General features: G+C 36.4%; 3 protein-coding genes across 3 annotated transcripts; 1 reads left to right on the top strand and 2 right to left on the bottom strand.

The window, feature by feature from the left end:
- Positions 1 to 2,887: 2,887 nt before the first annotated feature.
- LOC134847892 (MORN repeat-containing protein 4 homolog) lies at positions 2,888 to 4,136 on the bottom strand. Its single transcript, XM_063865152.1, has 2 exons — positions 3,707 to 4,136; positions 2,888 to 3,259 (listed from the first exon to the last, which is right to left on the bottom strand). The coding sequence occupies exons 1-2, from the start codon at positions 3,914 to 3,916 to the stop codon at positions 3,020 to 3,022; spliced, it is 450 nt and encodes a 149-aa protein (XP_063721222.1). The 5' UTR covers positions 3,917 to 4,136; the 3' UTR covers positions 2,888 to 3,019.
- A 793-nt stretch (positions 4,137 to 4,929) lies between these two features.
- On the top strand, positions 4,930 to 11,793 carry LOC134848135 (ciliary microtubule-associated protein 2-like). The gene is made up of 5 exons (XM_063865491.1): positions 4,930 to 5,079; positions 5,517 to 5,687; positions 10,423 to 10,560; positions 10,639 to 10,763; positions 11,514 to 11,793. The coding sequence occupies exons 1-5, from the start codon at positions 4,930 to 4,932 to the stop codon at positions 11,617 to 11,619; spliced, it is 690 nt and encodes a 229-aa protein (XP_063721561.1). The 3' UTR covers positions 11,620 to 11,793.
- Positions 11,794 to 11,822: 29 nt separating this feature from the next.
- LOC134848136 (MORN repeat-containing protein 4 homolog) lies at positions 11,823 to 13,103 on the bottom strand. The gene is made up of 2 exons (XM_063865492.1): positions 12,673 to 13,103; positions 11,823 to 12,226 (listed from the first exon to the last, which is right to left on the bottom strand). Exons 1-2 carry the CDS (start codon positions 12,880 to 12,882, stop codon positions 11,987 to 11,989), a joined length of 450 nt encoding a protein of 149 aa, XP_063721562.1. The 5' UTR covers positions 12,883 to 13,103; the 3' UTR covers positions 11,823 to 11,986.
- Between the last annotated feature and the right edge of the window lie 947 nt (positions 13,104 to 14,050).

The following is a 14,050-nucleotide window of genomic DNA, read 5'->3' on the forward strand; positions in this document are numbered from 1 at the left end:
TAAATTTTTGGGTAAATTTCTGGTCTGCAAATTGAATCTGAAAAGGAAGTTATAAGATACTACGTTTAGCTCCCATAACATTTTTTCTAATGTACCTGAAATTGGACGGATAAAATTTCGGCTATTGTATTTTGAAATAAGAACTGAAACTAAAGATGAGCTAATAATTTACTACTCTAAGCTCCCCAGAAGTGTTAATTGATAAACCTGAAATTACGCGGATAGAACCTTGGCCATTGATTTTTCCAACCCGCAAGATAATATTAATTATTTTTATTATGGTTTCTGCAATTCACAAAATATCTATGAAGGGATATCAGGCCTGTCTGAGCATCTTCTTTTTTTTTGGAAAGGTAAACAACTAAAATGAGTAAGTTCCAAATAAAACTTGAAGAGATGCCAAAATGTTTTATTTGCTCCGACAGTTTTCGAAATGTTTATGTTCGGGATGTTTTTTTCTCCAGACAATTGTCGGTTTTTTAATTAGCAGTTATGACGTAATTTTTTTCGTCAGCGGAAAAATTTTGTTGTCTTGAGCTCAAGTTCAAAAAACATACTTCACTTGTGATTAATTTTTGTAAAGTTATGGGAGTTTAAAGATGGCAAGTGTGGTCAACTAGGGATAATTAGCGCGCGATATTTTCGTGCAGTTAACGCGTAAGCGGAGACTTTGTCTTCTAAGAAATCGGGGTTTGCAAATTGGGGGTTGCAAATTGCTTCGTATAAAAATTTGGTTTATGCAAAATTTTTCAAATTGAACTTTACTTAGCGTGTAGGGGGGGGGGATGATCTTAATGTTTTTCGAAATTTAAAACTTTTTCGGTAAAAAAATTTCATCTTTTTTTAAAAGTGAACACTACTTCATAGATCTCAAAATACTTTTTTGCCTCACCCTGGAGTAGCTTTTTGTGGAGTAGCTATTTTGACCTCACCGTCTTTTGGAAACTTGTTTATGCAAGAAAAGTCACAATTAAAGGCTTAAAGATGTCACAGTTCACTCGATCCTCGTCTTAAGTTTGTTCAAATTGCCTGGTTTAGTGTTGAACAAAAAACGCCAGGATTTAAAGATATCCCGATCTTCATCGGTCGAAGAAAAAATAACACTTTAGTTGTGGCCCGAGAAACAAAAGATATAATTTAAATTATATCTTTCTTTTCTCGGGCCACAACTAGTGGACACAGACTTTCGCGACCCATGTCCAGACTTCGGCGACCAAATTTTGTTATGTTCAGACTTTAGCGATCCATGTCCAGACTTTCGCGAGCAAATTTTGGTATGTCCAGACTTTCCCGGCCCACGGCGCGACTCATGTCCAGACTTTCCAGACTCAAACTCTCGGCGCGACTATGCAATTTGGGTCTAAATCCGGATTTGGAACTAAACCCGGGTTGAGAAACTCAGAATATAGATTTGATGTCGCTCGAAGCTTCAAGTTTTTGAAACTGTTTCAGAGTAGACCTGGACCTGGTTATTACGAAAGCGGAGACCTATTGGCACCTAAAGGAGCTGGGAACGCCAAACCATTTCTGCAAAGCGCTGAACGCTTTGACGAGAGGGCCAAACTGATGATGATGGGACCCAGCGTTAGAGTTAGTGAGAACTATGTAGAGTATTCTGTTTCTAGAATACTCTAGAACCAATTAGAACATATTTGCTCACGTGTTTAGAACGTCGGAGTTGGACGATATGACGTGACCAAACAAGAGAAACACCAGTCTAAAAATGGAAACAAAAGTGTTTTCAAGTCCCATGTGCCAATTTTACTGGACCCGACGGTGGATAAAATCTTAAAGTAAGCTCTGATTGCGACTGTTTTTTTTTTATAAAACTCGTTGGTTATATATATTATACCGGTTATATTTATTAGCAGGGGCGGATTTAGGGGGGGGGGGCGGGGGGGCGGACGCTTCCCCCCGCCTTCAGGGATTCGACCCCCTGCCGACCCAAAGGGTCCCCCCTTTGATACTTTTTCAGAAATCCATTTTTGGCCGGCCGACCCTAAAATTTTTCTAAAGGCGCCTTCAGCGCCAATATATACTAACTTTGAGGGGGAGCGCGCGCCAAAAAAACGCGATTTTTTTGTCAAAATCTTTCAAAAAGTGCCCAAAAACGGCTTTTTTGACTGTTTTTTCAAAAATTTCCCTGCGGCGCTAAAAATTTTGCCAAAATATGGGCAAAACAGTGCTTTGGGAGAGCTCGAAAAATCAATTTGGTCGACCTAAAAAAAAAAAAAGGTCGTCAAAATTTTGGAAAATTTTTTGAAAATCCGCCCCCCCTCAAGAAAATCCTAGATCCGCCCCTGTTTATTAGTTTAAACAGTTAAAATAATAAGTCTCGCTTATTTTGACAGAGGCATATGCGCACAGATTATTCCGAACACTGAAACGTTTCGCTTTTTTTTCAATCTGAATTTGCATCGCAACAATAAGGATATCTATATATTAAACTTGAAGTTTATTAAATTTATTAAATACAAATCCGAAGTTTTTCTAACTCTTTTAGCAGGAAATTTAAATAATTTTTAATATATTTTTTTAATTTTTAGGGAGAGATTGAAACCACACGTTCCAAGTGCAAGAAAGAGAGTGTTGAAAGCGCCAAGCAAAGTACTAGAAGACGCCATTTTGACCAAGAAAATGTTGAACCAATAAAACACATCTATGTCTGTATAGAACACAGCTTCTGCTATACCAATGGTGCGATCAGCTCACGAAAAGTGCCTTCGAAAAGCAAACCTGCCCTTCATTGATCGAAACTTTTCTTTTTCTGTCAATAAAAATCTCACTTGGTGAAAATAAATTCATCTAAATTTATGTTAGAAACTACTTTTTTAACTTCCAATCAGATTTTTCAACAGAAAAGACGGCAAAACTATCAGTTCGACTAATCAGCACTGAATGTTTTGTACACAGCGAAAATCTCCCGATATGTATTGAATTTTAGGAAATAAAGCCACACTAAAAACTAAAACATCAACCAATCAAATTGATCTAACAATTGAAAATGAGTTTCGACCAATCACATTGCTCGAATCATCGAAGCAGCATTTGCTACTTGCACTGCTTCCATCACAACATCTCGCGCATTTTTCCGAGACACGACTCGCAATCCGTCAAACAGTCCTTCGCATGTTGGCGTCCCGTGTGTCCCGTCGGGGAATGTCAGGATTCCGAGTCCTTTCATTTCTCCGTTTCGGAACTCTCCTTCGTAGCGCAGACCATCGCAACGCACCGAACGACCAAGTCCGTCTAGTTTCCCCTGCAAAACATAACATAAAAGAAAGCAAAAACTCGGCTAGTAGACAACAAAAGCAAGGAGTTTGTCTGGTCAGAATGAGTTTTATTTGTTTCCAATAGATTCAGTGATTCGCGCATGAGTTTTCGAGGGTGTTTAGGTTTTTGAAAAACTTAAGTCAGCCAATTCAGTTTTTCGAACCATGAGGAAACGCTAGAAAGATCATATTTTGTAAAATTTTTGCACCGCAGGCAAATCGTTGAAAAACAACGAGGCCAATAGCGTCTTTAGGATGTTTAGAGCGTTGTTTGACCATAAATTGCACGTTAGGTGTCAATGGGACGCTTTATGAAAAAATGGCAGCCAGAATTCTCCTCTCCCTCGGCACGTTTTTGTTTATGTTAAGGGCTGCAACGACAAATTTAATTCAAACAAATATTTGAAAAAAAAAACTGAATGTCTCATACTTACCTCTTTAAATTGACCTTGAAGCACAAAGTAGGGCGTCTTCAAGTTGCCCAGTCCATCTGGAAACCCATTCTTGAACTCCCCTTCGTACAGTGACCTCTTACTGTCTCCGAAATCCAGCTTGCCCAAACCATGTCTAATGCCACGCGAGTCAAACTGCCCTATGTATATTGAGCCGTCATCGTAATGGTATTTTCCATACGATGTTTTCATGGTAAATAATAAAATGTGGTGCAGGCAAAAATGTACTGTTTATGTTTATGCTAACCCATGTGAAAAAAAAACATTTCCTGTTTCAGAAAATCTATAGAAAGTACGCTTGTAGACAAATGCAAAAAGAAAAAAAACAAAGCAATTTTAGTTGCGAAAAAAGAGCATAACGCAGTTACAAGTTGAGTGCAAACGAGAATAGAACAAATCTAGTTTGCTTTAATCAGAAATGAAACAGCCTTAGTTTCAATCAGCAAAAACAATGAAATCATGAAAGGGAAAATATTTTCGCGAAGGTTCAAAAGCAATTTATTCAATGTTTTTACCGCCGTTTTATTTCGCTGCAAAGAGTGCAGAAGCGAATCTAATGTTCGTCCAAGGGAAGGGGGGGGGGGAAGGATTAAGAAACTTATTTAAAAATTGGTAAAATCTTTTGAATATAGGGCGGAACAGTATTAGGATAACATTTAAAATTAAGCTTGTTTCTTGGTTTTTTCCTAAATTCTTCTGCTTATCATTTACTTATTTTTCTTGTTACTGGCCAAGTCTGATTTTAAGTTGCATTACCTCAAAAATAACTATTTTTTCAATTGTTTCGAGCAAAAAAATGTTTTAGAGTATTTCAAAACAAAATTTTGTTTCATATTTTAGGGAAACAGAATTATTTTCAGAAAATTACAATTGTCTGGATTGAGAACTTCTTCCGAACAATTTTTGGACTTTTGGCAAGTTTTTAGATTCTGTATTTTGAATACACATTGGTTTCAACCAGGTGTATTCGGTTATTTTGCATATATCATAGAATGTTTCGATGCAGCGTTTTTTTTTTGCTAAATGAAAGCTCCAAAATTTGCCACACAAGTTTTTGTTCGAAAAAAAAGAAGCTATCATTTAACAAATACAACAGGTAAATCAGAGCATTTTATTCTACGGGCAATACAAGCGACACACCTGGGTAAAACCAATGAGTAATTAGAAATTCTCGCCAAAAAAAAATTTGTGTTAAAAAATTTCCGATGCAGGGTTCGTCTGTGGCTCCTGGAACGTACGACTACAAGGCAGAGATAGATGAGAAGACGCAGAAGCAGGTGGGATCCAGGGGTCCCTATGACCTCTTCTCCTCCTCCAGGTCAGCACCCATCACCAGTGGACACATGGCACAGCCGGTGAGTGACACTTCACTTTTCATGCTGTTTTCATTCAGTTTTCATGCAGTTTTCATTCAGTTTTCATTCAATTTTCATTCAGTTTTCATTCAGTTTTCATTCAGTTTTCATTCAGTTTTCATTCAGTTTTCATTCAGTTTTTGACGATACATGATTTTCCCTGTTTGAATGTTGCGTTTTTCTTTTCAAGTAGCTGCCTTTAAAAATTCAACGTCATCAAAGCCAAACTCATTAATGATTCTTTTTCTCAAAAGCTTTTTTATGCCTAGTTTTAACATATTCATGATTTTTCTAATAACACATTCAAATTCACTCAAAAAAAAATATTTTTTTTTTCTCAAAATTTTCCATGGAACTCATTCTGGTGGTCAATTGAAAGGCTGGATTTTCTAGTTAGATAATTAGCTATCAATGCTCAAATTTGTTCTTACTTCCAGAAGCCAGTGAAGAACAGAGGTCCAGCGGACTACGTGAGCAAGTCTTTCGTCGAGGAAATGAGTCACCCCACAGTTAAACATCAGGGGGAGTTCAAAAAACAGGACCAGTACCCTAAAGTGCCAGGGGAGAGAATATACTACACAAAACCAAACCAGGCGCCAGTCGATCCCGTGAGTTGAAACTTTATAAAAAAAACAACGGTTACATAAGGGCCATCTAACTGTCGGGAAAGATCGGTATACTGGTCTTCTATTGCCCATTGAAATTATAATAAAATGACCATATAATTTCTTTACTTGCAACTTGAAACCCGATAGTTAATATGAAAAATTTCATGCAACACTTGACAAACATTAGGCTTGTTGCCTTACGCGTGTTCAGCAGCAGAATAGGAAGGCTTAGGACGGTGACAGGGAAAAAATATCCCATACCAAAGTATCCCAAAACCAATTCTCCCATATACCAGTATATCCAAATTGACACAATTACCCTAGCCCTAATAGCCCACGTCAATAGGACTCTCCCTTATATGAATTTCAAATGGTCAAAATCAGGGGAGGGGCGCATCTGGGATTTTCTCGAGGGGGGGAGGGATTTTCAAAAAATTTCGAAAAGTTTTCGACCTTTTTTTTAGGTCGACAAAATTTATTTTCTGAGCACTCCTAAATCACTGTAATGACCCCACTTTGACTGACCAAATTTTCTGCGCCGCAGACAAAATTTTGAAAAAAAAACAGGCCAAAAAAGGCGTTTTTAGGCAACTTTTGGAAAATTTTGGCGCGTGTTCGGAAAGTGTTCCCCCCCAAAGGCGCCTTTAGAAAAATTTCAGGGCACTTCACCAAAAATTGATATCTGAAAATAGTGCAAAGGGGGACCCTTTTGGTCGGCAGGTGGTCGAATTCCTAAGAAAAAAGCGCCCCCCCCCAAAAAAAAAAATCCGCTGGTGGTCAAAATAGCGTGGTGATGTGATTTACTTCGGTTGGTGCTTGTCTCTGTATCGCAATTAAAGTGAATCTATATAATGAGAGGCAATAGAGACAGTGTTGTTTGTAAGACTCGTTTCTAGGGCTTCACTTTGGTTTTTCAACCGGTTACCGGTTACGATTTTTTGAAATTACTTGAGAATAGAGTGCACAGGTTGACAAAAAGCAGTTCACTGGGTTTTTCTTCAAAAATTTAGAATATGTCCAGATTTTTGATCCGACCAATTCCCGTAGGGTTTGTTTTTTCTCTCCCAAAAATGTTTTCCTCAAAAAACTTGCATGGAGTTATTATGGGCTGGTATCACTTAAAAAGTTTAACAGTCGGAATTGTAGTCCAAAAAATACTAAAACTACTGAAAGTTCCGAGAGAAACTGGTCTAAAAGTTTTGTTTTTTAGGCTACCTGATCGAAAAATTAACAAAAAAACGCAATGAAAAACCATTTTAGTGCACTAATCATTTTAGTATTTACATACTTCAACAGCTATTACCACTCAATTTAGCATTTTCACAGTTGTGACCACTAAACAAAAATTAGGTAATTTAGACATCAAAGAAAAGCTATTTCAGAATCAAACATAATTTTTCTCTTTTACTTCGAATTGTTCTCTAAAATCAAGATTTTTCTGTGATGGTTCAATGGCAATCGGTTTTGTTTTTTTCTGTTTTAGCTATGATATTTTTTTTTTGGTTGTTATCAAAATGTTTTTCTTTTTTAGATTTGTCACGAGCTAACTTTTTCGGCGTCTGAAAGTTTTGCTTGGACATATTTGTCATTGCTTTCTTTTCTGGCACTTATTCAAGCAAAATTCGAGCTTTTAATTTGAGTTATTTTTATGGAAAACAAAAAGTTAATTGAAAAAAACACTAAAAAGATATTGTACTTAATTTCTAAAATCTTCTTTGATGCACCTAAAATTCAATTCCCTAAAACTTTCTTTGATGTACCTGAAAATAAGCGTATAAATTTTTGGGTATTTTTCTTCAGAATAAATTTCCGGTCTGCAAATTGAATCTGAAAAGGAAGTTATAAGATACTACATTTAGCTCCCATAACATTTTTTCTAATGTACCTGAAATTGGACGGATAAAATTTCGGCTATTGTATTTTGAAATAAGAACTAAAACTAAAGATGAGCTCCCCTGAAGTGTTATTTGATAAACTTGAAATTACGCGGATAAAACCTTGGCCATTGATTTTCCAACCCGCTAGATAATAATTATTTTTATTATGGTTTCTGCAATTCACAAAATATCTATGAAAGGGTATCAAGCCTGTCTGAGCATCTTCCTTTTTTTGGAGAGATAAACAACTAAAATGAGTAAGTTCCAAATAAAACTTGAAGAGATGCCAAAATGTTTTATTTGCTCCGACAGTTTTCGAAAATAAATGACGTAATGTTTATGTTCGGGATGTTTTTTCTCCAGACAACTGTCGGTTTTTTAATTAGCAGTTATGACGTAATTTTTTTCGTCGGCGGAAAAATTTTGTTGTCTTGAGCTCAAGTTCAAAAAACATACTTCACTTGTGATTAATTTTTGTAAAATTATGGGAGTTTAAAGATGGCAAGTGTGGTCAACTAGGGATAATTAGCGCGCGATATTTTTCGTGCAGTTAACGCGTAAGCGGAGACTTTGTCTTCTAAGAAATCGGGGTTTGCAAATTGGGGGTTGCAAATTGCTTCGTATAAAAATTTGGTTTATGCAAATTTTTTCATTTTGAACTTTACTTAGCGTGTAGGGGGGGGGGGGTGATGATCTTAATGTTCATCAAAAAACTTGCATGGAGTTATTATGGGCTGGTATCACTTAAAAGTTTTAACAGTCGGGATTGTAGTCCAAAAATACTAAAACTACTGAAAGTTCCGAGAGAAACTGGTCTAAAGGTTTTGTTTTTTAGGCTACCTGATCGAAAAATTAACAAAAAAACGCATTGAAAAACCATTTTAGTGCACTAATCATTTTAGTATTTACATACTTCAACAGCTATTACCACTCAATTTAGCATTTTCACAGTTGTGACCACTAAACAAAAATTAGGTAATTTAGACTTCTTAGAAAAGCTATTTCAGAATCAAACATAATTTTTTTCTTTTACTTCGAATTGTTCTCTAAAATCAAGATTTTTCTGTGATGGTTCAATGGCAAACGGTTTTTTTTTCTGTTTTAGCTGTGATATTTTTTTTTTGGTTGTTATCAAAATGTTTTTCTTTTTAGATTTGTCACGAGCTAACTTTTTTGGCGTCTGAAAGTTCTGCTTGGACATATTTGTCATTGCTTTCTTTTCTGGCACTTATTCAAGCAAAATTCAAGCTTTTAATTTGAGTTATTTTTATGGAAAACAAAAAGTTAATTGAAAAAAAACACTAAAAAGATATTGTACTTAATTTCTAAAATCTTCTTTGATGCACCTAAAATTCAATTCCCTAAAACTTTCTTTGATGTACCTGAAAATAAGCGTATAAATTTTTGGGTATTTTTCTTCAGAATAAATTTCTGGTCTGCAAATTGAATCTGAAAAGGAAGTTATAAGATACTACATTTAGCTCCCATAACATTTTTTCTAATGTACCTGAAATTGGACGGATAAAATTTCGGCTATTGTCTTTTGAAATAAGAACTAAAACTAAAGATGAGCTAATAATTTACTCCTCTAAGCTCCCCTGAAGTGTTATTTGATAAACTTGAAATTACGCGGATAAAACCTTGGCCATTGATTTTCCAACCCGCTTGATAATAATTATTTTTATTATGGTTTCTGCAATTCACAAAATATCTATGAAAGGGTATGAGGCCTGTCTGAGCATCTTCCTTTTTTTGGAAAGATAAACAACTAAAATGAGTAAGTTCCAAATAAAACTTGAAGAAATGCCAAAATGTTTTATTTGCTCCGACAGTTTTCGAAAACAAATGACGTAATGTTTATGTTCGGGATGTTTTTTCTCCAGACAATTGTCGGTTTTTTAATTAGCAGTTATGACGTAATTTTTTTCGTCAGCGGAAAAATTTTGTTGTCTTGAGCTCAAGTTCAAAAAACATACTTCACTTGTGATTAGTTTTTGTAAAATTATGGGAGTTTAAAGATGGCAAGTGTGGTCAACTAGGGATAATTAGCGCGCGATATTTTTCGTGCAGTTAACGCGTAAGCGGAGACTTTGTCTTCTAAGAAATCGGGGGTTGCAAATTGGGGGTTGCAAATTGCTTCGTATAAAGATTTGGTTTATGCAAAATTTTTCATTTTGAACTTTACTTAGCGTATAGGGGGGGGGGGGGTGATGATCTTAATGTTTTTCGAAATTTAAAACTTTTTCGGCCGAAAAATTTTGTTTTTTTTAAAGTGAACACTACCTCATAGACTTCAAAATACTTTTTTGCCTCAACGTGGAGTAGCTTTTTGTGGAATAGCTATTTTGCCTCACCGTCTTTTGGAAATTTGTTTATGCAAAAAAAGTCACAATTAAAGGCTTAAAGATGTCACAATTCACTCGATCCTCGTCTTAAGTTGCCTGTTCATATTGCCTGATTTAGTGTTGAACAAAAAACGTCAGGATCTAAAGATATCCCGATCTTCATCGGTCGAAGAAAAAATAACACTTTAGTTGTGGCCCGAGAAAATAAAGATATAATTTAAATTTTATGTTTCTTTTCTCGGGCCACAACTAGTGGACACAGACTTTCGCGACCCATGTCCAGACTTTCGCGAGCAAATTTTGGTATGTCCAGACTTTCGCAGCCCACGGAGCGACTCATGTCCAGACTTTCCAGACTCAAACTCTCGGCGCGACTATGCAATTTGGGTCTAAATCCGGATGTGGCGCGACCCTTGAAGTCTGGACATGAGTCTGGGACCTTGACCCGGCTTGAGAAACACAGAATATAGATTTGATGTCGCTCGAAGCTTCAAGTTTTTGAAACTGTTTCAGAGTAGACCTGGACCTGGTTATTACGAAAGTGGAGACCTATTGGCACCTAAAGGAGCTGAGAACGCCAAACCATTTCTGCAAAGTGCTGAACGCTTTGACGAGAGAGCCAAACTGATGATGATGGGACCCAGCGTTAGAGTTAGTGAGAACAATCTAGAATGTTCTGTTTCTAGAATACTCTAGAACCAATTAGAACATATTTGCTCACGTGTTTAGAACGTCGGAGTTGGACGATATGACGTGACCAAACAAGAGAAACACCAGTTTAAAAATGGAAACAAAAGTGTTTTCAAGTCCCATGTGCCAATTTTACTGGACCCGACGGTGGATAAAATCTTAAAGTAAGCTCTGATTGCGACTGTTTTTTTTTATAAAACTCGTTGGTTATATATATTATACCGGTTATATTTATTAGCAGGGGCGGATTTAGGGGGGGGGGGGCGGGGGGGCGGACGCCCTCCCTCTTCAGGGATTCGACCCCCTGCCGACCCAAAGGGTCCCCCCTTTGATACTTTTTCAGAAATCCATTTTTGGCCGGCCGACCCTAAAATTTTTCTAAAGGCGTCTTTGGCGCCAATATATACTAACTTTGAGGGGGAGCGCGCGCCAAAAAAACGCGATTTTTTTGTCAAAATCTTTCAAAAAGTGCCCAAAAACGGCTTTTTTGACTGTTTTTTCAAAAATTTGCCTGCGGCGCTAAAAATTTTGCCAAAATATGGGCAAAACAGTGCTTTGGGAGAGCTCGAAAAATCAATTTGGTCGACCTAAAAAAAAAAAGGTCGTCAAAATTTTGGAAAATTTTTTGAAAATCCGCCCCCCCTCAAGAAAATCCTAGATCCGCCCCTGTTTATTAGTTTAAACAGTTAAAATAATAAGTCTCGCTTATTTTGACAGAGGCATATGCGCACAGATTATTCCGAACACTGAAACGTTTCGCTTTTTTTTCAATCTGAATTTGCATCGCAACAATAAGGATATCTATATATTAAACTTGAAGTTTATTAAATTTATTAAATACAAATCCGAAGTTTTTCTAACTCTTTTAGCAGGAAATTTAAATAATTTTTAATATATATTTTTTTAATTTTTAGGGAGAGATTGAAACCACACGTTCCAAGTGCAAGAAAGAGAGTGTTGAAAGCGCCAAGCAAAGTACTAGAAGACGCCATTTTGACCAAGAAAATGTTGAACCAATAAAACACATCTATGTCTGTATAGAACACAGCTTCTGCTATAACAATGGTGCGATCAGCTCACGAAAAGTGCCTTCGAAAAGCAAACCTGCCCTTCATTGATCGAAACTTTTCTTTTTCTGTCAATAAAAATCTCACTTGGTGAAAATAAATTCATCTAAATTTATGTTAGAAACTACTTTTTTAACTTCCAATCAGATTTTTCAACAGAAAAGACGGCAAAACTATCAGTTCGACTAATCAGCACTGAATGTTTTGTACACAGCGAAAATCTCCCGATATGTATTGAATTTTAGGAAATAAAGCCACACTAAAAACTAAAACATCAACCAATCAAATTGATCTACCAATTGAAAATGAGTTTCGACCAATCACATTGCTCGAATCATCGAAGCAGCATTTGCTACTTGCACAGCTTCCATCACAACATCTCGCGCATTTTTCCGAGACACGACTCGCAATCCGTCAAACAGTCCTTCGCATGTTGGCGTCCCGTGTGTCCCGTCGGGGAATGTCAGGATTCCGAGTCCTTTCATTTCTCCGTTTCGGAACTCTCCTTCGTAGCGCAGACCATCGCAACGCACCGAACGACCAAGTCCGTCTAGTTTCCCCTGCAAAACATAACATAAAAGAAAGCAAAAACTCGGCTAGTAGACAACAAAAGCAAGGAGTTTGTCTGGTCAGAATGAGTTTTATTTGTTTCCAATAGACTCAGTGATTCGCGCATGAGTTTTCGAGGGTGTTTAGGTTTTTGAAAAACTTAAGTCAGCCAATTCAGTTTTTCGAACCATGAGGAAACGCTAGAAAGATCATATTTTGTAAAATTTTTGCACCGCAGGCAAATCGTTGAAAAACAACGAGGCCAATAGCGTCTTTAGGATGCTTATAGCGTTGTTTGACCATAAATTGCACGTTAGGTGTCAATGGGACGCTTTATGAAAAAATGGCAGCCAGAATTCCCCTCTCCCTCGGCACGTTTTTGTTTATGTTAAGGGCTGCAACGACAAATTTAATTCAAACAAATATTTGAAAAAAAAACTGAATGTCACATACTTACCTCTTTAAATTGACCTTGAAGCACAAAGTAGGGCGTCTTCAAGTTGCCCAGTCCATCTGAAAACCCATTCTTGAACTCCCCTTCGTACAGTGACCTCTTACTGTCTCCGAAATCCAGCTTGCCCAAACCATGTCTAATGCCACGCGAGTCAAACTGCCCTATGTATATTGAGCCGTCATCGTAATGGTATTTTCCATACGATGTTTTCATGGTAAATAATAAAATGTGGTGCAGGCAAAAATGTACTGTTTATGCTTATGCTAACCCATGTGAAAAATAAAACATTTCCTGTTTCAGAAAATCTATAGAAAGTACGCTTGTAGACAAATGCAAAAAGAAAAAAAACAAAGCAATTTTAGTTGCGAAAAAAGAGCATAACGCAGTTACAAGTTGAGTGCAAACGAGAATAGAACAAATCTAGTTTGCTTTAATCAGAAATGAAACAGCCTTAGTTTCAATCAGCAAAAACAATGAAATCATGAAAGGGAAAATATTTTCGCGAAGGTTCAAAAGCAATTTATTCAATGTTTTTACCGCCGTTTTATTTCGCTGCAAAGAGTGCAGAAGCGAATCTAATGTTCGTCCAAGGGAAGGGGGGGGGGAAGGATTAAGAAACTTATTTAAAAATTGGTAAAATCTTTTGAATATAGGGCGGAACAGTATTAGGATAACATTTAAAATTAAGCTTGTTTCTTGGTTTTTTCCTAAATTCTTCTGCTTATCATTTACTTATTTTTCTTGTTACTGGCCAAGTCTGATTTTAAGTTGCATTACCTCAAAAATAACTATTTTTTCAATTGTTTCGAGCAAAAAAATGTTTTGGAGTATTTCAAAACAAAATTTTGTTTCATATTTTAGGGAAACAGAATTATTTTCAGAAGATTACAATTGTCTGGATTGAGAACTTCTTCCGAACAATTTTTGGACTTTTGGCAAGTTTTTAGATTCTGTATTTTGAATACACATTGGTTTCAACCAGGTGTATTCGGTTATTTTGCATATATCATAGAATGTTTCGATGCAGCGTTTTTTTTGCTAAATGAAAGCTCCAAAATTTGCCACACAAGTTTTTGTTCGAAAAAAAAGAAGCTATCATTTAACAAATACAACAGGTAAATCAGAGCATTTTATTCTACGGGCAATACAAGCGACACACCTGGGTAAAACCAATGAGTAATTAGAAATTCTCGCCAAAAAAAATTTGTGTTAAAAAATTTCCGATGCTCAAAATTAAAAACCTCAACAACATGTTTTTCTTATTAAATTTTTTCATCATATGAGTTTTTAGAGAACTGTTTGACAGCCAAAGCATTGAAAAATGAAACCCTCTAATTGCTGAAAGACTTCAAAGAAACAAGAAAAACTGAAATTTTACAAA

Source organism: Symsagittifera roscoffensis, chromosome 6, assembly GCF_963678635.1.
Source record: "Symsagittifera roscoffensis chromosome 6, txSymRosc1.1, whole genome shotgun sequence".
Classification (NCBI taxonomy): domain Eukaryota; kingdom Metazoa; phylum Xenacoelomorpha; order Acoela; family Convolutidae; genus Symsagittifera; species Symsagittifera roscoffensis.

Coding starts and splice junctions, on each gene's coding strand:
- LOC134847892 (XM_063865152.1), bottom strand. CDS start 3,916: ATGAAAACATCGTATGGAAAATACCATTACGATGACGGCTCAATATAC. Junction 3,260..3,706: donor TTCAAGGTCAATTTAAAGAG/GTAAGTATGAGA, acceptor TATGTTTTGCAG/GGGAAACTAGACGGACTTGG.
- LOC134848136 (XM_063865492.1), bottom strand. CDS start 12,882: ATGAAAACATCGTATGGAAAATACCATTACGATGACGGCTCAATATAC. Junction 12,227..12,672: donor TTCAAGGTCAATTTAAAGAG/GTAAGTATGTGA, acceptor TATGTTTTGCAG/GGGAAACTAGACGGACTTGG.
- LOC134848135 (XM_063865491.1), top strand. CDS start 4,930: ATGCAGGGTTCGTCTGTGGCTCCTGGAACGTACGACTACAAGGCAGAG. Junction 10,561..10,638: donor TGATGGGACCCAGCGTTAGA/GTTAGTGAGAAC, acceptor TCACGTGTTTAG/AACGTCGGAGTTGGACGATA. Junction 10,764..11,513: donor ACGGTGGATAAAATCTTAAA/GTAAGCTCTGAT, acceptor TTTAATTTTTAG/GGAGAGATTGAAACCACACG.